This window comes from Macrobrachium nipponense, chromosome 26 (genome assembly GCF_015104395.2).
Source record: "Macrobrachium nipponense isolate FS-2020 chromosome 26, ASM1510439v2, whole genome shotgun sequence".
NCBI classification, from domain to species: domain Eukaryota; kingdom Metazoa; phylum Arthropoda; class Malacostraca; order Decapoda; family Palaemonidae; genus Macrobrachium; species Macrobrachium nipponense.
Genome location: NC_087215.1, coordinates 55218153 through 55243440, shown reverse-complemented (window position 1 = coordinate 55243440; position 25288 = coordinate 55218153). Strand labels below are relative to the sequence as shown.

Sequence of the window (25288 nt, the reverse complement as noted above, 5' to 3'; positions counted from 1 at the left end):
AATGATTTGCTGAAGTCATGTGCATGTTTCTTCACAGCAAGATGACATTCAGTCAAAAGATATATCTTGAAGAGTTGGAAAGGGAGGGGATTGGACAAGATTGTGATTGTCACTCTTTAGGGACTGACCTTTCAGCTGAGAAAAGCTCATTGTATGGAAAAGCAATAAAAGTTCTTCCCAGTCAGAATCAAAAGCCAATTGACACTGATCTTATATTAGAAGATACAATGATACAATTCAAGAGTATTCAAGATGCCAGACAGGAATGTTTAAGGACACCATGCATTCCTTGTCATCACCACTGAGGGAGAGATAACCTTATTCCAGTGGAACCCAAATATTGCCTATTAATCCACAAAAATAAGGACTCATGGGGAAAGAGTTACATTAACCCTTAATGGAAGGATTGATCCTCAGGAGTAGTAATAACAGGTTTGGGGTGTGGACGGATTGATCCTGTAGATAAACCATATTAAGTGCCATCGACTTGAAAAGAATCAGACGGGAAAGGGGTGCCAATACTTCTATAGCCCATAAATTCGCTGCCAATACTTCTGTAGCCCATAAATTCACTGCCAATACTTCCATAGCCCATAAATTCACTAAGGGCAACTTTTACACTGGCTAAAACCAGAATCGGGCATCTCAGGACTTCAGTTCTGCTTTTAACTTCAAGGGGGAATGTATTATGTCTCTGTCTCACATGACATCTTTTTGTAAATTTGCTCGTAAATATACCAAGGGGTTACTGTTAGTTTTTGTTCTTGTCTTTTACCATAGTATGTCAGTTGTAAATGTAATTTTACAAAGAAAAGCCCAAAGAAATATTAGAAACAACATGTAAAAGTAAAAAAAGTTACTGAATCTTTATTCTCTGTAAATTTACATGAATATTTTTCAACAAATATGCTATGAATTTAGTACTGATTTTATTTCTTATCTGTTTTGATATTGTGTGCGCAGAAATTATAATTTTACAAAAAATAAAATCATTTGTTAGAAAAAACATACAAGTTGGTAAAATTAACGATTGTCTTGTCCTCAAGGGGTTGTAAATAGTTATTTTCAACTTATTGTGGAAGGTAGGGAAAAGTTTTTAGAATTTTTTTCTTTCACCATGTACATTTGCATATCTTCCTCTTTCCATTGATGTGTTTTTTTCATGAATTGCCCGACCTCAAAGTTTACCCAGCCTGAGGAGCTGCAAATCGATATATTTACCCGTCCAGTAAAGGTTAAGTTAAACAATCTTAGCTCTATACAAAATGACAATGACAAAGTTGTTATCATTGGCATGCAAGACCACAGCAGGGGTTTCCACAGAGAGGATGTTGTTTGGTTTGATGTGATCCCATCATTTGAGATCAATAGCAAATTAACCTTGAATGTTCAGGGCACTAACTGAAGTAGTACTAATGCATTTTTCTTGAAAGACACCCAAGCCTCTTAGTATCCTAACATTGAAGAGTTGGTCATGCTACAAAGTTTCAATCCTATTGGAATAAACCAAAAAGTTCCTCTAAACTTTGTCGTTCTGATGTCAGACAACACCACAGGGGTGGTCTATGTGAACAAACAGGGTGCTGGTGTCTTGCCAGCTCCACTCGTTGATAGTTGAGATGCACCAGTGGGTGATCGACAACTCGGTGGAACCCATGGCCAGGTACATTCCAGGCAGGAGGAATGTGGTGGCCAACAAACTAAGATGCAGACAGGCTGTTTCACCTTTGGGAAGACCCATGTTAGACCTCTTCAGCACTCGTTTCAACAGAAAGCTGGAGGTCTACTTCTCAGTGGTCCTGGATCCTCTTGCTCTGGCAGAGGACGCTCTGCAGCGTCCTTGCAACAATCTCAAGGTGTATGCCTTCCTTTCTTTCTGCCTGATCCATCAGGTCTTGAACAGAAAACATAATGAGTTCCCAGAATCTCAGAATGACCTTGGTGGCACCTCTGTGGCCTCATGTGGAGTGGTTCCCAGTCCTGTCCTTTCTGTCAGAGGTTCCAAGAGGAATTCCCCCATGTGCAACCTCCTTTGCCAACCTCATGTGGAAAGGTTTCACCAGTCGGTAGAGTCCCTATCTCTTCATGGTTGGAGACTGTCAAGTATCCTCTGTGAACGAGAGGCTTTTCTCGAAAAGTTGCGGGCCAGATGTCCAGGTATCTCAGGAGGTCTTCGTCAGCAGTTTACCAGAGCAAGTAGGCCGTCTACTGTGATTGGTATCGTTGACGGGGTTTCTCTCCACTCGAAACTCCTGTTCAGCGGATAGCGGATTTCCTGATCTTTCTCATGGATGAGAAAGGTCTTTCCGTCTCAGCTGTCAGAGGCTACTGGGCTGCCCTGGGGTTGGTTCTGCACCTGAAGGGCATGGACATCTCTTCATCCTGGGAATCTTGTTGTTCATGAATTTTGAACAATCCTGTTCACCAAGAGAACTCAAAACCTCCTACATGTGATCTTACTCTGGTCCTGAGTAGTCTCACTTGAGCTCCATACAAGCCACTATGTCGATCATCAGACAGGAATCCGACTCTGAAGACAATTTTACTGTTGGCCTTGGCTTCCTCGAAGAGAGTTGGAGAGCTTCATGGCCCGAGTTATGACATTAAACACACCGGGGGTTTGGGGTGTGTGCTTCGAATTTGTCCTGGGATTCATGGCTAAGACTTGGAATCCCTCGGCACATGATAACAGATTTGCCTCATTTTCAGTTCCCACACTGAATGAGTTTGTAGACAGCGATCGCAGGAGTTATTGCTTTGTCTTGTCAAAGATTTGCACTGCTCTCTAAACAGGACTAGTCACCTAAGGCCTAGGTGTCATAGGCTTTTTGTTAGCACAGGCTGGACCAGAAGGGAAGTGTCCAAGAACACCATTTCATTTTGGCTGCATGAGGTATTCAGTCAGGTATACCTATTCCTCACCTGCTATTTCTGTCACTGAGTCTGTGCAGACTAGAACATGACATCAGAGGAGTGGGTTCCTCTCTGGCATTTAAAATGAACTTGTGTTTATAGGATTTTGAATGCTGGTTCCTGCTTTGGCAAACCACATTCACTTCTTTTTACCTGAAGGACATTGCCCACAGGCACTTTTGCCTTGGGTCAGGTGGTGGCTGCCCAACAAGTTTTGTAGCTCATTCAGTGGCCCTGGCAGGACAGTTTGTATCTTACCTAAGATGATTGTGTGGAAGAGAGAATGAGTTGGCTGGTCTCTTTCTTTTCTCTTTTTTCCTTTCTTCTTCCTACGGGTGGGTTGAAGAAGAGACACATCATATGCTGGAACTGGTTTGATACAGGTGAGTGTGGTAGTCATACTGGTCGGTTATCTGGTTTGTTCCTATACAATAGACAAATCTGCTTCTTATTAGCACTTACTCCTCTCTCTAGCAAGGGGAGAGAGGAGTGATGACAAACCCCTGTGGTCTACTTGGTTTGTTGCTTGGACAGACAGTTCTCTTTACCCTCCATGAATGCAATGAATCAGGACACGTCTCATTGTGTTTAAACCCAGCAGGCTGAGTTTTTAGATACTCGCTTATCTCTTCTCTCATGGGCTCAGACCCCCTTCTTTAGAACTTGATCTTCTAGGAAGGGTGGTTAGGTGGGCTGGTTCAGGGTACTTGTACCTCCCTCCATGTATAAGTATATCCTATTGTTAAAGCTGAAGATTTGTTCCACATGAGCAAATGGCAAATTTTTAATCAATTTGTATTTTTCATGGCTAACAAACCTGAGGTCTTAACATTAACGGTGACCAGCTTCCACCTCGTATATGCATAAGTTGCCAGATGCCACAGATTCCTTGCTTTATAATCTTTCGTTGGTTTAAAAGGTTTCCAGCTGGCATTAGAAGATGATCCTATTTTTAAGACCTCAGGTTTGTTAGCTACAAAAAATACAAATTGATTAACAATTTGTCATGTTTCTATAATTAAAAAAAAAATCCCCATACCTCTGAATATGAAAAATGTGAATGATTCCAGTGCTGACATCCAATCCATGAGATAGCACCTTCTTAGCAGGACTATTCAGAAGCTGTCACTGTCTACCTACTTGCCTCTGAGTATTAGGACAACATTATTTTGCAGACCAAGAGACTCAGCCTTTTACTATGACCCTTGGATTTCACCTATTGTTGAGGGGATACCATTCATTTTATGAACCCATAGGTTGGACAATAAAACTCAAGAGCTGTGATTCTGAGATACCCACTTTGTTACTCCTCAGTGTTGTTGAAACTCAAATCATGTCAATGGAATTATTCCATAGAACAATGGAACCAAATGCCACAGAGGAAGTCGTTCATGTGGAAGAATTTTTTTGTTGCAATTTCAGTATCATCGTGGTATTCCACATGTATCTAGAGGACCAACATATTCTTTCATCATCCATGCTAGATCCTGTCTGTGAAGTCAACTGGTCATAAGATTGAGAAAAGGCTGTCTTTAACTTTACCAACTAACTGTATATGCCCACACACAGGCAGGCAACACCAATTAGCATTTAGGTCAAAAAGAAATACTCTACAAGAGTAAGTAGAAGGTACAACAGCTGCACAAGAAATCATAAAATTTACCATTATAGCAAGGAGCAATATTAACATAATAAATATGTAAAAGGTATTTATTTTTTAAATTCTGTTTTATCAAAATGCACAGGTAAGTTTTCATTCAAAAAGTCTGCAAGTGTAACCCTATGAGAAGGATGCCAAGTGAAAGCTTGATTCAACATTCAGTAAGTGTTTGTTTAGGTTTCTGGAAAGAATGTTCTCCTTCCTTGGTAATTTACAGGCAATTACAGTAAATTATTTCAATGCCCACAACTGATTTGCAATTGTTATTTACTGCTATGATGATAATGTAAAGCACTTCACTGACAACCTTGGCAAATCCTAATAATTATTGACTTCCCTTGACTCAAACCTCTTTTCACGCAGAGCATCTTACTGACATTCTCTTTATTCCTCTTGCCTCTATTACTGTATCCTGGTTTCCATACCATTACTGGCAAACTCATGAACTGGAATGGTATTACTAGTATGGTAAATTAAACAATATAATTTCTCAATTATTTATAATACAAAAAAAAAACCATTCCCCTTAACTGCAATAAAATACTATGTACAAATACATATATTTTAAACAAAAACCATGCAACCATGTTTTGAGGCATCAATTAGCATGTGAAGCACTGAAAAATATATGCACATCAGTGTCACTGCTAATTTCAAGTTGTTCATTTTAGTGAAAATAAATAAAAATCTACATAAAAAAACTTAGTTAAGTGTGAAGAATAAAAAGATTTATCTTTAAATTCAGGACTCTTCATGTTTCTAACAATACCCTGCATTAACAGCATTCAAGTTCTCTGGGTCACATTGCTGTATCTTATTTCAATGTTTTCATTCTCACTGAAGTTTCAAGCCATCCAATAAAGGCTAAACAGATCTGTTATATATTTCTATCTTCAAAATAAAAATTTTATGCTGGCAACACGTTATATGTTATTTCCAAAGAAAATATAAATAGGGTACTTTATTATGAAAATAAAATGCATTCACAGAAGAAATTTAAAAAGAATCTTCAACCTAATTTTCATAAGCTCTAAAACTACCATAAAATAACTAAAAATCTTACTCTAGCTTTGGTTATATACAAGAACTTTGGAAAACAGCCATGTCACTTTAATCATCTGTAGTGACAATGCAGCAACTAGTAGTATGCAGTACCTAATTTAAACAAAAGAAATACAGTTCATAGAAAATTTCCCATAGTTACACAGTCTCATCACCGTAACACCAAAATTTTACAAATTATTTCAAGTTTCCCAGAGGAACAGTGTTAGGCCTCTTAATATAAGAGTGAATGGTGAGTTGCACTTTTCATACAACACTGTAATTTAAAAAAAAAAAATTTCAATACCAGACAAAATATAAATTTACTATAAGAAGCTTGTAAATTTTTTAATAGTCCTTGCAAAGGACTTTGGCTACTCCATTAAACTTATTGAACTTCATTTTCATTCGTAAACCAAAATTTATTTTGTAAAGTATTCCATAAGAAGCTTTCACAACCTTTTGTAAGATTCCAAGATGCATAAAAAAGAATTGTGTTATGTTTGAGGACCAGTATCATTTTCTAGGGTGTTTCAATCAAATGTTTCCATGACTAGCTCCAATGAATAATTTCGTTAAAGTAATAAAAGATGAATCTTGAATAAAACATTCTTTGAATGAGGTTTTAAACACTACAATGTCCACTCATACTTGGACTATTTCAAAATAATTTTCTACTCAAGTGAGGTCAATAAACTCCACATCATTCAATAATCCATCAATAAAGGAAGAATCATGGATATCCAACAGAGTCCAGTCATGTGGTACATCTGGGAATTCCCACTGAAGCCTACTTGAAGGGTTTTTCCATAAAGGGTACACTGAACCCTCAGGTCGCAGGTCCTTCATCAGAATCAAACGAGTTGCTAATACTGTAAAAGACTGCAAAAAGACAATTCATTTTACCAAATAGATATTTCCTTATAATCAAGGATTGTATATTTACAATAATCATATTTTTTAAACAGTCAAGTAAAGGGAAAAATTAAGATATGGTGCATCTTAATGATTACCTCATGATTTTTGGTTGACTTCCAACACCTAAGAAGAGGCAGGCACTGACCGCATGGGCTAAATTGCCCTTTATTGGTACATGGGGCATGTTTCACACAGGTGGAATGTGGATCATCATCAAAGAGGGATTCTTTACAAGAAGACACTTGACAGACTCTGTTGGTATGTCTGAAACTATATTCCTTTCATAAGTGTTTATTATCTTCAATCCAATATAATCTACAGTAAGATACCAATACGTACTGTAATTTAATGTCCTTGCCTTTGTTAAGATGAATAGCAGGTTACATAATGTTAATGCAGTGTTGCAGAAAATCATTGCCCACTATTAGAGTAAACTCAGATATGCCATTCATATTGAACAGTATATTCCAAATAATGGTGGGTGGGCATTATTAGGATTACAGACACTGGGATGGAAGCAAAGATTCTTGGTTGGGAGCACTCTATGATAGCTGCTGTTCAACAATCCAAACTTAGTGCATAAGCTCTTGGTTAAAGAGCACTCTATGATAGCTGATATTCTTAAAGCAAACTTAGTGCGAAAGCTCTAAGTTTGCTGATGTTCAACAATGCAAACTTGGTCTGTAAGCTCTCTTAAAGAGCACTCTATGACAGCTGATGTTCAACAATGCAAACTTAGTGTGTAAGCTCATTTTTTTAGGAGTACTGGTGAAAACTAATGTTCAACGACACAAACTTAGTGTGTAAGCACTTGGTTAGGAGAACTATATGTTAACTGATGTTCAACAATACAACCTTAATGTGTACAAAGTTGAATGCTGTATGCTCTCAACTGCATGCACTAAATACAGTTTTGTAACATTATTGCATGGATGTATCTGGAAGCTGTTCAGTATGTATACTGACTTTAATACTATTGTGCGCATACAAGAGATAATAGTAGCAATGACTGTTTTTCATCTTATTGGAATTTGTCTAACAGAAAATGATATTGTTATGATACAATAAAGTTTTATACATACTTACCTGGCAGATATATACTTAGCTATTTGACTCCGTCGTCCGACAGAAATTCGAATTTCGCACACACGCTACCTGTAGGTCAGGTGATCTACTTACCTGCCGCTGGGTGGCAGGACTAGGAACCATCCCCATGTTCTATCATATTTTTTCTATACCGCCTGTCTCCTGAGGGGAGGTAGGGTGGGTATAATTTTGTATATATTTGCCAGGTAAGTATGTATAAAACTTTATTGTATCATAACAATATCATTTTTATACATTTAACTTACCTGTCAGATATATACTTAGCTGATTCACACCATGGAGGTGGGAACGAGACAGCTAAATATAGAATCAAACAGGAATCACAACTATCGTTGTAGGTAATAAATAAAAAATAAAAACCTTGGTTCCTACCTGTTTAGACTGAAGACTTCATGAATACAATCCAGGAGTCTAGACAGTCTCAAGAGCCTCAGCGAGATATTGATCTATGGCTAAGAGTTCTTGTGGTTCTGCCAAAGGGGTCTTACCCGCTTACTTGGTAGATCCTGGAAGGACTACGTCAATGGTGCTTATCCACTTACTTGACAAGACCTTATACAAGGAGCACAACATCGATCCCGATCACCTCAAACCTATCCATGTTAGTTCTAAGATTGCAAGAAGTTATCCCCTAACCTCTTGCAAACGACCAACAAACTCGAAACACAAAAAAACATTCGTACAGTAAAGTACAAAAATAAAAATAAAATTAAAAAAAAATGTTTGTACAATCTATTCAGTAAGACGTCTCTTGATTCCCCCCACTGATCCAAGCTCGGACGTCCGTACGCCAGCAAGCATACTAATCAGCAGAAAAAACCAACAACTCGTCTCACAAGGTAGATCTATGTACTATCAAAATTTTGAACAAATACAAATTTTTTCTAAGGATCGTTATGTGCTCCCAGCCCCAGCACTGTATCGGCTGATACAAAAGGACCCAGAGAGAAACACTTTTCATATGTTACTTTAACGTCCTTGAGATAGTGCGATGCGAACACTGAATTACACCTCCAGTAAGTCGCATCCACAATGTCTTTTAAAGACATGTTCTTCTGAAATGCTAATGAAGTGGCTACCGCTCTAACCTCATGAGCCTTCACTCGGAGAGTCCTGAAAGAGTCTTCAGTGCAGTCATTATGAGCATCCGTAATAATGCTCCTCACAAAGAATGCTAATGCATTTTTTGACATGGGTCTACTAGGATCCCTAACTGCGCACCACAGGCTTTGTTTACATCCGTTTAGTTCATTCTTCTTCTTTAAATAGAACTTCAAAGCTCTAACCGGACATAAAGATCTTTCTAATTCCTCTCCTACTAGATTTGAAAGTCCTTTAACTTCAAAACTCTTTGGCCAGGGTTTGAGAGGGGTTCTCGTTCTTAGCCAGAAACAGAGTCTGGAAAGAACAAATTGCCGCATCGCTCTTAAATCCTACTCGAGAATCTAGAGCGTGTATTTCACTAATTCTCTTCGCAGTCGCTAACAACAACAAGAAAATACATTTTCTCGTTAGATCTCTAAACGACGCGTTGAGAGGAGGTTCAAATCTACTAGATGATAGAAATCTCAAAACTACATCTAGGTTCCAGTTCGGAGTGCGAGGAGAAAAGGTTTTTGAGGTTTCAAAAGATCTAATAAGATCGTGGAGGTCTTTATCTTCTGCAATTCTCAAACCTCTGTTTCGAAATACGGCCGAAAGCATACTTCGATAACCTTTAATGGTAGAAACTGATAATTTTGATTCTTCCCTAAGGAAAATCAAGAAATCAGCTATGTTGGTCACAGAGGTATCGGAAGAGGACAGTTTATTCTTCTTACACCATCTTCTAAATACATCCCATTTTGATTGGTAGACCCGAATAGTTGAAGATCTCCGGGCCCTAGCAATTGCTTTTGAAGCTTTGCTTGAAAAGCCTCTCGCTCTGACAAGTCTTTCGATAGTCGAAAGGCAGTCAGAGCGAGAGCGGGGAGGTTTTGATGGTACCTCTCGAAATGGGGTTGTTTGAGAAGATCTCTCCTGTGTGGAAGAGATCTTGGGAAGTCCACTGTCCATTCCTGTACCTCTGTGAACCAATCTTGAGACGGCCAAAAGGGAGCGATGAGTGTTAGTCTCGTCCCTCTTGATGCCGCAAACTTTCTTAACACCACTCCTAACATTTTGAAGGGGGGAAATGCGTAGGCATCTAGGCCTGACCAGTCCAGTAGCATGGCGTCCACCGCTATCGCTCTCGGGTCTTCCACTAAGGAGCAAAAGTTCTCTATCCTTCTGGATAGGTAGGTGGCGAATAGGTCTATATGTGGACTGCCCCACAGGGACCACAGAGCTTGACACACCTGAATGTGAAGGGTCCATTCTGTGGGGAGAACTGGTTTAACCTGCTTAGCTGTCTGCTCTGATGTTCTTCTCTCCTTTCACGAATCTTGTGAGAAGAGCACTTCTTTTCTTTTGCCCAATACAACAGCTCTTTTGTTATATGGAACAGAGAAAGAGAGTGAGTTCCCCCTTGTTTCTTGATATAGGCCAACGCTGTGGTGTTGTCGAGTTGACCTGTACCACTTGACCTAACACCTGTGTCTCGAAGGCTTTTAGAGCTAGAAGAACGGCATAAAGTTCTTTGGAGTTTATATGCCAGTCTAGCTGATCCTTCCTCCATTGGCCTGATATTTCTTTTGTCCCTAGAGTCGCTCCCCATCCCTTCTCTGAAGCGTCTGAGAACAAGATTAGGTTTGGGTTCCGAACTTCTAGAGACAAGCCCTCGTTCTTTTCTAAGGGAAAAAATCCACCACTTCAGATGATTCTTTACTTCCAGAGGAATACTGAAAGTGTCCGAAAGCTGTCCGTTCTTCCAACTCCAAATTCTTCTTAAGAAGAATTGAAGAGGGCGAAGGTGGAGTCTTCCTAGCGAAATGAACTGTTCTAGTGAGGAAAGGGTTCCCAGAAGACTTAACCACTCCCTCACCGAACTCCGTTCTTTCTCTAGGAAGCTCGAGATTTTTTGTAATCCCCGAGCAATCCTTTCCTGGGACGGAAAAGCCCGAAAACCCCGAGAATCCATCCGAATCCCCAAATAGACTAAGTTCTTGACTGGGATCATCTGCGATTTCTCGAGGTTCACGAGTAATCCTAACGTCTTTGCTAGGTTCAAAGTAGACTGTAGGTCCTCCAAACACCGTTTCTCTGACTTGGCCCGGATTAGCCAATCGTCGAGATACATTGAGATGCGTATCCCTTCTAAATGAAGCCATTTGGCCACGTTCCGCATCAGATACGTAAATACTGAGGGGCGGTCGATAGGCCGAAGCACAAGGCCCTGAATTGGAAGATTTGTCCTTGAACAACAAATCTTAGATATTTTCTTGACGATGGGTGAATCGGAACATGAAAGTAAGCATCCTGAAGGTCCAGGGATACCATCCAATCTCCCTGACGTAGGGAAGACAGAACTGAAGCTGAAGTCTCCATGGAGAACTTCTTTTTCTCCACGTACCTGTTCAGGACGCTTACATCTAGGGACGGGTCTCCATCCCCCCGAAGCCTTTGGAACCAAGAAAAGGCGGTTGTAAAACCCCGGGGAGAAAGGATCTTGCACTAGCTCTATAGCATTCTTGTCCCTCATCGACACCACCGTCTGAAGGAGAGTCTCGTTCAGTCCAGGGTCCTTGTAACTCGTCGACAAATCCTTTGGAGATGTTGCCAAAGGAGGTCTGTCTACGAAGGGAATGATGTACCCCTTCTGTAGGACAGACAGAGTCCAGGGATCTGCTTCTCTTACGGACCAGGCATCCAGAAAGTATTGAAGTCTGGCCCCTACCTGTGCTTGGAGGACAAGGCTGCTATTTGCTCTTTTTAAAAGAGCGGAAGGAAGACCTCCCTCGCTTGTCGAAGGGTCTTCTCTCCGAAGTTGATCGAGTTGAAGGGGCTCCACGAAAGGGCACCACTGGAGTCCGAGCCACCTTCTTCTGAGTCTTAACTGCAGGTCTACTTTTCTTTGTAGATTGTACAAGAAGGTCCTGCGTAGCCTTTTCCGACAAGGATCTCGCAACATCCTTCACTAAAGATGAAGGAAACAGATGCTCTGACCGAGGTGCGAATAATAAAGCGGACCTCTGAGAAGGAGAAACTCCTTTCGTTAGGAAGGAACTGTAAATAGATCTTTTCTTCAACATCCCAGATCCAAAAGAGCCGCCAACTCACCAGAACCATCTTGCACAGCCTTATCCATGCAAGATAGGACACTGTGCAAAGTTTCTGGATCTAGAAAATCTGGCTCACTCATCTTCTTAGCCAGCACCCCAAGAGACCAATCCAAGAAGTTGAATACCTCTAAGACGTGAAAAATTCCCTTAAGGTGCTGATCTAACTCCGACATACTCCAGGACGCCTTTGCTGAATTGAGAGACTGTCTTCTCACAGACTCTACAAGACTCGAGAAATCTGAATCTGCCGACGAAGGGAGCATCAATCCCATCGCCTCTTCTGTCTTATACCAAATGCCTCTTTTCCCCGTTAGTTTGGAGGGAGGCGAGCAATAAACCGTTCTGAAAGTTTCCTTTTTAGATAAAAGCCACGAATCTAAAGACTGGAGGGGCTTTCTTCATTGAGATCGCCAGTTTCATCTTTAAGAAACGCCGAGGGATTTTGGGGTTTTGTGCTCGAAAACAGAGATCTCGGCGAAGTGGAGGAGCTGCAAGGACTAAGAGAAAATCCGCAAACTCCTCACCTCTAGAAGTAACGAGGCTAAAACTTTATAATTGGAAAGTCCTCGTTAGTTGAAACTCTTCCTCAGAAATCTCTTCCAGTTCCAGGTTAGAAGGAGATCGCTCTTTCCTGACCGATTCTCTATCAGGAGAAGCCGCTCCTGTGGGAGGCGTCCTGCTTCTTGCTGGCGTCAACCGCTTAGGAGCGTCCTTGCGCTTGCCTGACGACTCTCTCCTGAGAGGCGTCCTGCTTCTTGTTGACGTCTCGCGCCTCGAAGCGTCCTGGCTCTTGCCTCGCACCTCGCTCCTGGGAGGCGTCATGCTTCTGGCTGGCGTCAACCGCTTTGGAGCGTCCTGACGCTTGCCTGACGAATCTCTCCTGAGAGGTGTCCTGCTTTTTGTTGACGTCTCGCGCCTCGTAGCGTCCTGGCTCTTGCCTGGATCCTCGTTCCTGGGGAGGCGTCCTGCTTCTGGATGGCATGACGCGCCTATCTTGACGCTCGCGCCTGGCTGACGTTTCACGTCTCGCAAACTCGACGCTCTTGTCTGGCGTCTCGTGCTTGCGTTTGACAGGAGAACGGATCCTGCTCGGCGGCCTATGCAAGGCTGATGAATCCGATTCCAAATCAGAGGAAGACAAAATACTATGGCGAGTCTGAACCCTCGATAGCCTAGACTTCTTAATAGGCAGGAAATCGTCTTTCCTTCTGGGAGGGTCTTTATACAGAACTCCCACAAGAGAAGTGATGGAATCCTGCATAGTGCGAAGGATTCTTTTAGTCTCTTCATTATTGTCTACCCTCGGTTGTTTAATTACTGGATGGTCCTCCTCTTGAAAACGCTCAGGACTAGAAGTAATCCTGGGTTCATCCAAACGTCTCTTAAGGGGGCGAGAAAGATCCGCCGATCTCCACCCTCTTTTAGGTGAGGAATTCTCCGAGGAGGAGAAACACTCACGCAGAACGCTTTTTCTGTAACGTTCTCTGGCATTCTGTGGCGATACAGAAAATGCCGAAGGGACGTCTGACTGTTTGGGGATCCTCCACAACCTCCTTACGGCTTTCGACAATTCCTTCTCCTCTGGGCTTGGGAGCTTGAAAGAGGTCTAGGCCTGGGAGCGTTGTGAAGACAATCAGACGCCCCCTCCACTGCCACTGGGACACTATATCACTATCCACAGCACTATAATTACACTGCTTACCTTCATAGGCCGCCATTTTGGTTTCCATTTTCCGAAGAGCGGCTTTAAGATTCGCTATCTCAGATGCCGAATCTGTGTGTTCTAATAAAGGAGCAGGTACATTAGATGGGGCAGTAAAAGGAAAAGAGAAGAGGGTATTATTACTAATAACCCCGCTAGAACTAGATAAAGGTTTGGAAGAAGACCTCCTCACCCTGTTTCTTTCTAACTTCTTCACGTATGAGGTTAGAGATTTCCATTCTTCCTCACTCAAATCCTTGCATTCATTACAAGTATTACCAAAAGAACATTCATACATCCTGCATTTCCTGCAAATAGTATGAGGATCAATTGATGCCTTCGGCATCCTAACTTTACAACCCGCATTCACACACATTCTCACCACATTTCCAGAATCAGACATCATGTTGAACAATCCAAATCAAATTCCAAAACGGTCCACAATCGCGTATGCCAGTACAATCAATGCAAATACGTCACCGAGAAGTCCAAACGAAGATCAATTGCGATGCAAAATACGAATCCAGCTGGAGATACCCACAATGATGTTGCCAGTATGGCCGACAGAAAAAATATGATAGAACATGGGGATGGTTCCTAGTCCTGCCACCCAGCGGCAGGTAAGTAGATCACCTGACCTACAGGTAGCGTGTGCGCGAAATTCGAATTTCTGTCGGACGACGGAGTCAAATAGCTAAGTATATATCTGACAGGTAAGTTAAATGTATAAAAACTGTCCTAACTTTGGACATTTTGCTTGTTATAGTTTTGTAAGAATATTTGGCTCAATTGTATTTGGGCTTTTTCTTTGTTTCAGTTACAGTGGTCCCCCCGTATTTGCAGGGGATGCGTACCAGACAGCCACCCCCCAACCCCTACGAATAGTTAGAACCCCTATGAAAACTCTTAAAACAGCCTATTTTGTTAATTAAAACTCAGGAAAAACCCACTAAAAATTTTTATACCTGGTTTTTTTAAATAGTTTTATCACAAAAAGTGCATTTTATGATGAAATTGACTAAAAAAAACAGGACTTTGTGGATATTTCTCATGGAAAAATACCGTGAATAGGCGAATTTTCCGTGAATAATGGGAAATGTTCTAGAGAAATCCGCGAATGTGTGAGTACGCAAATTCCGAGAACCCAAATACAGGGGTCCACTGTATGTGGGAATACACTAGGGAATAGAAACATAGTATACAATAGATAATGGAAAAGATTATTGGTACACTAATGACTAGGAGATGACCATACGTGTGCAGTAGCTTACAGGTCATAAAGGTGTACTACATTCATCTATTGTATTTATTCTGCTTTTTTTTATTTACTGTACTGTACTGAACTGTCTAATACTTTCAGTGTTCTATGCATAATTTGTTAATAACTTTTGTATGTTGTTACTTTTTCCACAAGGGGCCAAAATTAAGGGTATCATAATTACTGTCTCTTCTGAGACATTTTGGTTGCTAACGTGCAGTATTTTAAAGTGTGTATAAAGTAAAGAAAAAATTTGAAAGAAAAAATTTTGACTGTTTATACTACAGTGCAATACTGCTCATGATTTTAAGGATCCTACAAATTATGTTGACTTGCTGTGTGTTTAGGTAGGGGGGTAGTAAAGTAAATTACATGATATGTGGTAAGCCACCTGGGGATTGTGCACATCCCAACACACCCTTTTCCAAGTTATGCCATCCCTTTACTTTTATTAGGATAAGGAGGGCTTACAGCACTAGTTTGCTCACAAGCGCACAATATCCTAAAAGCATAAAACTTAAGCAGCAGTTTTTCTTCAATTAAAATGGAACATGCAGGGTATTCCTAATTCACTGGAGAACTCATTCAATGATAAAATCTAAAATACTTAATGCAGGTCATTCCTAATCATAAAACAGGTCAACCATTATATTAACCATCAATCACCTGTTGTTATTACATTACTGTTGGAATGTTCTATACTATACAGTATGGGTGATTATAATTTCACCATCATTAAAGAAGAGAAACAGAAACGGTAAACCTTGACTGACAAAATATTAGTTTACAATATGTTGATATTTAATTTTATCTAAAGCTAGATCTATACTAAGAGACTGATTAATAATTTAAGTATGTTGTTGATGATTTGTGACAGGAGGATCAGTGCAATAGTTAAAGTAAAGTTTTATAAAAGCGTACTTAGACCAGCCATGTTCTATGGAGCAGAGACTTGGCCAATAAAGAAAGAACAAGAAAGAAGAATGGAAGTGGCCGAGATGAGAATGCTGAGGTGGATGTGTGGTGTCACAAAAAGAGATAAGATCCAGAATGAATTGATCAGTGGGACAGTCAAAGTATTAGAGGTTTCAAAAAAGCTCAGGAAAAAAAAGACTCAAATGGTTTGGTCATGTCATGAGGAGAGAAGATCAACACGTATGTAAGAGGGTTATGAACATGGAGGTGGAGGGCAGAAGAGGGAGCGGAAGGCCAAGGTTCAGGTGGAAAGATAAATTATTGAATGACATGAAGGAAAAGGGTCTAAGAGAACAAGATGTACAGACAGAGGAAGATGGAGAAGGCTGACTAGAAACGGCGACCCCATATAGAAATAGGAAAAGCTGAAGGCAAAGAAGAAGAAGATGATACTTTAGTACACATTACTGACAAAATCTCTCGGGAGAATAACTTTAGTGGATAAAATTTTCATTGCATAAAAAGATACAGTACCAATATAATGCCAATTATCCAATCCATTAAAATTAAAGAGAACTTGAAAGAATATGAAAGAAGGACAGGGAATTATAACCCTAATACCATAGGCTTAACAATAGCTATACTGGACAAATAAGTACATGGGCACTGGCAATGAATAGGGAGGGAATTTTGAGGTGTCACTGCAGATGCTATGATTTATAGCTATGCATGCAGAGCGAGAACATATTTGAATGAGGAAATATTCATAATGATGCATCCTGTGGCTGGAAAAGGCTGAGATCTCAAAGATTCAGTTTGGAAATGTGATGAGAAGGCATGAGAAGTTAGTAAGAAAAGCAGAGGACATGGATGTAGTAGGACAAAAACTTACAAGTATGCTCAGGAAGTCAGAAAAAGGGGACAGATGAAGACTTAGACCTCATGAAAATTCAGGCAGTAAGAGCACAGGAGAGAAGAGAGAGAGTGAGTTCATTTTGCACCTAATCCTACAGACAAAAATGCAGATTTAAAGTGTTTATAATTGCAACGGTGAAGTATACTGTAAATTCCAATTACACACAATTTACTGATACAGTAATTGTTAAAGGGATAGGACTGAAAGAGCTGGAACAGATTAAGAGAACAATAATATACAGTGCAAGGAAGAAGAAAGTGCTAGCGTGAAAATTACAGAGGAGTAAGATTTTTTATAGCACTGTCTGAAATACTATAGGTAGTGTACTTTATGTTAAAAAAAATAAATAAGATCAACAAAACTCAGTTTGGATTGAGCTTTATGCCAATGAAGCAAAAAACAGAGGCCATCTGTAAGACACAACTAGTACGTACTGGAGAAACACCATATGAAAGGCAAAACTGTTTCACATCCTTATGACTATCTTGAGAAGGTGTCTAGTATAGAGTAACAACACAAGGAATTACGTGAGAATCATGAACGCTGAGGGTGCTTGAAAGACTCACTTAGTAAGTACAGTAATGTTACTGTACCATAACATAAGGTCTAGAATGAAGAGGGTTACAGGTGTGTCACACATGAGAACACTGTTGCCAACCATCCACGATCAGCACTGACAGCTTTGTCAGTCACCATGATCATAAATAAAGGAAGCTACAAATGTGCAGAAAGGGAGGCCTTTGGAGCAGTTATTTAAAGAGGACATGGAATTTTGTAATAGATTTAATGGAAGAAGCCACTGACCTGTGCAAACAAGAAAGATTGGAATGAACAGAAAATTGAAACATCACTGTATGCCAAATATTGCTTATGGTGATTAGAAAGTAAGCAAAGGAAAAAGGACAGTCTGAGAAGTTATGGACACAGCAAAGTAAAAATGGAATATGATATTCTCATTGTTGAAATGTATGAAAGGGAGGAGATAAACTGTAGAGCTGGTATTACGTGGATAGTCAGAAAAAAAACAGCAGTAACATTAGCAAGGGAGTAAAAAGTACAATTATGATCTGAATTTAGGAATACTGTTCAATTACAGAATAGCTTACCTTGCCATGAAAGTAACAAGCCTGTTATAGAAAAACTTCCCACGGTGTTCTGCATAAAACTTCTCTGTCTGATCTCTATGTAATCTAACTTCCTTGTGCCTTACTACAAAGAACTCTTCTTCAATTATTTTTTGTTGTATGGCCTGTAAAATAAAAAAATAAATAATGATTCCAGAGAAATAATTGTCAAAGTAAAACAATATGCCTGATGAAGGCTATACGTAGTTCCACAGTAATGTCTTCCACATCAAATTGTCTACAGATACTAAAGCCAGCAGGCTGACTGCCACAAAGTAGTAAAACAAATCCAGAGAAGAACTGATAATGCAATATAAAAGATAGTTGATTGTAGTATAAGTTATATCATCTTATCTGTTCACCATCATAGCACGCTAATATTTATGGAAGGAATTTTGTGTCAGCTATCTGGCTATACAAAAATCTACAATATTTTGAGGTTAATAACTTGAAACCTAAAATATGTAAAACAAGAAACAAAAATAAGTTTATGATATGTAGAAATTAGTCAAATGTATTTCATATAAGTACATAATCAGAAAGTACTAACCTTTACTACATAAGGGACTCTGGTAATGTCTGGTTTAAAAAGAGCCAGGGTAAGTTGCAAAGGACCTCTAACAGTCATCGTTCATTTTATGTTCCTGAAAGTCCAAATTATATCATTTATATTAGACTACTTTCAACTAAAGATCAGTGCTGAAGTTAAATTATGTCAAGAACCCTGTTTGTTGTGATAAAATATTTGGTACAACTATGTGACATTACCCCTGCCTACAGTAGGCTTATGACTATTATTCTCTGAAATTACAAAAATATGCCAAGTTCATAAACAACATTCTTGCAGAAACTAGGACTAACCTAATTTTTGCCAAAAACTGTAAACAGCAAAATATCTTGGAATATGCCAATTTAATTTGTCAGTTTAATCCTGATGTATTAGAACAGTTTGAACTTAGTGTGTGCTGCACTGATTACAGTAAGAACAATCAACCTTCCTTCATTAGACTAAACCATGTAATGAAGTAGCTTTTTAGCTATGCCTAATTTTATATTACAACAATGAGAAATAACCTCCTACCCTAAGTCAAAACTACCTAGCTATGTATAATATTAAATGTGACTTTTTTTTTTTTTTTTTTTTTTTTTTACTACTACTTTGTTGAAGCTGCTTAGTCTGAAAATGCAGGTAGTCAATTCGAGAGCCTATGCCTGAGGAATGGCATATAGCTTACCACTGGAAGTATATGCCCCTATGCCAATTCAACATCACCTACAGTGTTATGTAATAGTTTAGGTCTTGAACATAAAAAATATGGTACATTAATTGACAGGTCATCCTGTGTACTAGTCCTCCACCTACAGCCCGACACCTACTACATCAGGTTGAAACTGTCTGTGGCTAGTAGGGGAGACAATCGCTAGTCCACTCGGTTGTTTCCCCTAGGTAGGTATTATAGGGGAAACAACCGACTGGACTAGCTGATCCAGTTTTCACCGCGTGTGGATCCACCCTTCGAAAAAGTACTTTAACACGTCCTGACACCAGAGATGGGCACCAGTCACGAGTCATCAGTGGTGAGAGCAACAACTCAAGACCTCTATTATCCTTTCGAAGTAAGTATTTTCTCCAAAGTTAGAAATTAAGGTCATATTTTAAGATTAAACAGAGGTTAATGAAAGTCTAGCCATGCGTAGTGCAAACATATCTTCACAACGCTTTCAAAATTTTTACTTATAACACCAACAATTTAGAAGATTGACACCACCTCGATGTTTGCAGAGTCGCTTGTGTCAATAAACTTTCCATTCCATGTGCTAAATCCGCACACCACTTTTACCCATAGACGCTGGGGCACTTTCTTCACAACAATCGTCAACAACGACACCAACCACGGCTTATCCAAGAGAACTACAATGTTTTGGTGGAAGAAGAAGAAGAAGCGTGCACTAGATAATTATTTAAATAAATAATTAAACAGCAGTATAAGGTCATGAATTGCATAAATTTTTTACATATTCATGATTATTAATTTGAAAATATTCGTTGTTAAAAAAGTAACTAGATTCCTGACTCAAATATCAACAGTTTTGCTGTGAACAGTACCTACGGCATTGTTCATGCTCTTCTATTATTTATTGGTGTTGCCATTTGGTATGTGTTTACCCTCCAAACTGGGTATAAGACTTACACAAAACTGGGGAAATAAGTGAAATTAGCGTATTTATTTGTAGTATATACTATACATATTAGAGCAATTTTATCATCATTGCATTACTATGACTACTAGAATTCATGGAAACACTTTGTAAATGCATCGGCATAAGTGTAAAGCTCCACTAAATTGGCAACGATGATGTCATTTTGCTGTCGTCTGCTCATATCTACTTTAGAAATATTTGTAATTTTTCGGGGTTAATTTGGTTGCAAAAAAGGGATAATAGACATGAATTAAATAAACATTTTGAAGTAACAAAGTAAAGTTAAATTAAATAATGAGGAAAGTAAACAATAAAGGGAATAAATCTTTGCACCTCGTAAACCATGTGGTTGTGTGCTGCCCGCAACTGTGTTTGTGGAGTGAGCGCTTAGGAACCCCGGAACCGCAACGTAGTTCAAGTGCAATTTGGAGTGAATTAAGACGAAAACATGTATAATTAAAATCAAATAAGCCCTGTGGAGTTTCAGTTGTGATGGGAGTAAGGATAACACCACCGATTACAAGGTAAAAATGAATTTCAGTTCAAACCATGACCCCGGGAAAAAGAAGTTTCATACCTTCACTAATATAGGCAACAAAATGTTGTTTTATTGTGCTGATTACTACTGCAATCTTGAGTAAGATCAATAAATGTTACATATATACGCTAACATTGTTCAAATGAATGCTGGGAAAGATGTTGGATCCTTTGCGGTTACGAACGGCACCTCAGTCGGTGGATGCCATATTGGATTTCAAAACTGCCTTGAAAACATATTTTACGAAGAGCTCACATGCTTATTTTAGTTCGTATGGTGCTTTCATATATCACATTATGTTGACGAAACTTCAATCTTTTGAATGGTACGCTTAAAAATGTAATTGTATTCTTGTTTCACCAATTAAATATCAAGTTAATAAGGTTGATCCACGCGATGACGATGGATCCACTGCGGTGTTTCCCCCTACCTAGCCAACTCCCTCGCTGGCCATAGGTTAGCCTTATACCTACCTAATTAAGCTATGCTAAAAAAAATCTAAATAAAACAATGAAAGCTGGTGAGTCTGGTAGATCTAGGGTACTATTCCGCAGTGGCCTAGATTATGGCAGTTGCGGTTTTTCTATGCAGTTTTACCTCCTGAACAAGAATTTGGTATTTCTACAAAAGCAATCCACGGGGGTCGTACGGAAATGCGAAAACGGGAGAAACCGTGGGCGGAAAACGGGAGAAAACTGGGTCGAAACCGAGGCGAAAATAAGAGAAAACGGGCAAAAACGTCCCAAAATGTTAATTATTTTTGTGGAATCAATGTAAGGGGAATGGGGGTAGTACGGAAATGCGAAAACGGGAGAAACCGGGCGAAAACGGGAGAAAACGGGCGAAACCGTGGCGAAAATGAGAGAAAACGGGCGAGAAAACGTCCCAAAATTGTTAATTTTATTTTTTGTGGAATCAATGTAAGGGGAATGTAACTTCTGATGGGAATATAACAATCTCGATTGCAGGACAATGTATGCGGTCTGCGTTTTGCCAGGTTCTGCATAGGGGAGAGATTTCTCACCGCAGCCATTTTGAAAATACGTCACTGGTAGTTATTTTTGGCTCATAAACACGCGGGATTGTTTACTGTTTGGAAGTACTCTGAAACAAATTGGGCTCTTTTACGTTCCGGCCGATACAGTAAATTAATTGATTATTTTCTATCCTTGCTGAGGAAGGTTTTAAGAAAAGTTATTCATTTCAGGGAAAGTTATTCCTGACCATTCGGGAATATTTTGTGCGCTTTTGCTGAGAGAGTCATAGTATAATAATAAATAATAATACTAATAAATAATAATACTAATAAATAATAATACTAATAAATAATAATATTGATAAATAACAATACTAATAAATAATAATATTGATAAATAATAATACTTAAATAATAATATTGATAAATAATGATACCAATAAATAATACTCATAAATGATAAAACGAATAATACTTATAAATAATAATACTGATAAATAATGTTACTAATAACTAATACTAGTTAATGAATGATAAAACGAATAATACTTATAAAAATGATACTAATATATAAATAATAATACTTATAAATAATTATACTAATAACCCATAGAAGACCTACAAGTAACACCACCTTTCATACAAATGATTTGTCGTCATCATGGGAAAGTACCTTGTGCCATTCTCTACAATGCTGAACAAATAGCTGATCTTAAGAGATTCTGCTGCACGTCAGGGGCACTTACTACAGTTTTGGGAGTTGACAAGACATACAACTTGGGGGAACTCCACGTCACTGCAACAGTCTTCAAAAACTTAGCTGTCAGAAGACGATCCACTGACGACCACCCAATTATGGCGGGCCCGATATTTCTTCATGGGAATTCGGACACCGACACATATTTCGTATTCTTCCAACATTTGGCTGGGATGCTAGTGGACACTGATGTTCACCCTGTCCTTGGAAGCGACGAAGAGAAGGCAATTCGTCTGGCTTTTCAAAAAGCCTTTCCTGGTGCTTCCATGATTTGTTGCACAAGACATCTTAGAAACAATGTCAATGAGTTTTTAAAAGACAAATCTGGATGCAACAATGCTACTCGAAAAATCATCACTGCAAAGATTTTTGGAGAGGAAGGTATCGTAGCTGCAGATGATGATTTATCATGGGAGATGAAAGTCGAGGATTGCAAGAAACTAATAACTGATCAAACACCCAGCTTCCTACAGTACTTTAATTCTCGCATTGTCCCACTCCTGACTGAAAACTTCAATACAACCAAAAATCGTTCCTTGCATACAATAACAATGACCTGGACAAACAATAATTACGAAAGCTTGAATCATGTCATCAAACAAGCTATTGAATGGAAAGCTAAGAAGCTTAATGAACTGGTGCTGAAACTTCAGGATATAGTCAGCGCACAATATAAAGAAGTAACTAGAAGTATGCTGGACATGGGAGACTTCCTTTTGGATCATGCCTACATGTCATTTACACTGAACAAGGATAAATGGTGTACTATGACATGTGCACAAAGAGATGGACACATGTGGCGTTTTCTTAAGAAACCCAAAGACTTAGACAATAAAATCAGCAGGACCGAGCATGGACACATGGCCGTTACGCCAAAACATCGTGGAAAAAAACCAGGTCAAAGAAAACGGACAAAGGCTGTTAAATCAACATCATGGAATAAGAGAATAAGGACTGCCAGTAATGTGACAGACATTTAGACCTGATATTAAGAACATATGGTGCATGATAATAATTAATCTGTCCATTTATTTTATGTGTATATGATCCATATTTTAGTAAACGTTTGACACTTTTACTGTACATAATAAAGCTACAATATACAAAAATATAGGTAGGACTACTGCGTAGACATTTTTTTTGCAAAAAGGAGGTTATATTGAATTCTATTCACACATTCATTGTGTGTCCAGGTGCATTCACCAGATACTGGCAATATAATTGTGTTACAAGTTTGTATTATATTAAGTTTTTCCTTTAATTTGTGCTTATTAAAAACTGTCCTATCATTATAATTTATTATAAATTAAAATGTATAAAATGTTTCATGAAGTTTGATCTATTTAAAATTAAAATTGTTCCAAAATATCATATTTATAGATAAATATGTACAAAATGTTTCGGATTTTATTTACTTATCTAATAATATATTTATAAAGTAAAAATGTATAAAATGTTCGGTTCTTGTTGTTTATTTTCCTCTTTATAGAATACCCGGACCATATACTGTATTTAATATGTTTGGATGAGATTTTTAGGGGGAAAATAAATAAATATATTATCCTTGCTTTAGGGGAAAAATAAAAAAAATATACATAAAAAATAATCATTAAATATTGAAAATATAAAAAATAAACGAATATATATTTTCAACAATAAACAAATTGTATTGAAATTTTAAGGAGAAAATAAATAAAAATAAATATAATATACATCAAACAGTCAAAAAGCATTATGTTTTATAACATAATATATAAAGAAGAATATAAACAACAAAAACAAATTTCTTTGTTTTATAAACATAATTTTAATCGATCTTGTCCCTAAACCTGGTCCGGATTGTCCGTGTACCGGTCCAGCTGGCAAACGGCGGATAGAGCCTTACTCCTACCCAGTCTGAAAAAATACGAAATTCTATTGATTAAAGTCTGAAAAAAATACGAAATCTATTGATTCAAAGTCTGAAAAAAATACGAAAATCTATTGATTAAAGTATTTATTATTACAATCTGCATCCGAAAATGACATTCCTTACCGAAATGATACATATTTATAACAATATTATTATCCTGTGTTTATTTTCCGGCCGGTTTCGCCTCGGTTTCGCACGTTTTCTCCCGGTTTCTCATTTCCGTACTACCGATCCACGGTGGCCTAGACTATGGCAATTTAAATTTTCCTATGTTATTTTACTTACAGAACAAGAATTCAAGGTAATATTTATTCGGACGACTAATTAACCCCCAGGGGCCAGTACTAAACACGGGAAATAAATTGGATGCCCCAATCCCTAGTGGATGTCATATCCGCGGTTATGTTCCTTACAGTTCATAGGGAACTAGGTAGTAGCTACTATTCTTTAGAATTACCCTGCAAGGAGCATAACCGCAAATATGACATCCACTAGGGATTTGGGTGTCCAATATATTTCACCGTGTTTAGTACTGGCCCCTGGGGGTTAATTACAGTCGTCCGAATAAATATTACTTTAAATTCTTGTTCAGTAGGTAAAACTGCATAGAAAAACCGCAACTGCCATAGTCTGGGCCGCCGCGGATAGGTACCCTAGATCTACCCCATGGCTAGCTAGAGTAGGTAGGCTACCTACCTAAAGCCTAGTAGCTAGGTACTACCTAGGTAGGTAGCTGCCTATACCGGTAGATCTACTAGTACTACCTACTACCCTACTAGCTAGGCTAATAGCTATTGCATTTGCAGTCTTGCAAACAAAATACAACAGGATAGATAGCCTACTGATGATCTAAATTTTCCTTTTTCCAAACATCTATTCACTCGTTAATACGTACCTTAGGCTTTCGCCTTTCGTAGTTGTCAAAACATTAATTATTAATAACGATAATTTTCCTATAAATTGTCAATTTCGTGTATGTAATCGCAGTAGTAGTTGTATAGATTTATCTTTCCATCGGCTCATTACAATCCCTCCCATGAAATCGCGACTCTGAAGCTTATGTAACGGCACCTCTTTGATGCATATGTGTTCGTAAAACTATACTGTAGTATTCCTTCAGATTAATTTTGTTTTCTTTAGATATACAAAA

The 25288-nt window shown here is 38.7% G+C and overlaps 1 protein-coding gene across 4 annotated transcripts in view; it reads right to left on the bottom strand.

Annotated features, from left to right (window-relative positions):
• LOC135200283 (nucleoside diphosphate kinase 6-like) overlaps positions 1-25177 on the bottom strand; it is a 31416-nt gene extending 6239 nt beyond the window's left edge. Inside the window, exons 1-5 of one of the 4 annotated variants that reach the window (XM_064228772.1) lie at positions 25034-25177; positions 18304-18397; positions 17736-17878; positions 6628-6802; positions 5060-6496 (exon numbers count right to left, since the gene is read on the bottom strand). In XM_064228772.1, the coding sequence (XP_064084842.1) occupies positions 6293-6496; positions 6628-6802; positions 17736-17878; positions 18304-18381 (600 nt within the window). In that variant the 5' untranslated portion in view covers positions 18382-18397; positions 25034-25177 and the 3' untranslated portion in view covers positions 5060-6292. Of the gene's footprint in view, positions 1-5059; positions 6497-6627; positions 6803-17735; positions 17879-18303; positions 18398-19522; positions 19663-25033 lie in introns of those variants that run through there. The other 3 variants (XM_064228774.1, XM_064228773.1, XM_064228775.1) reach the window with 3 other exon arrangements.
• Between the last annotated feature and the right edge of the window lie 111 nt (positions 25178-25288).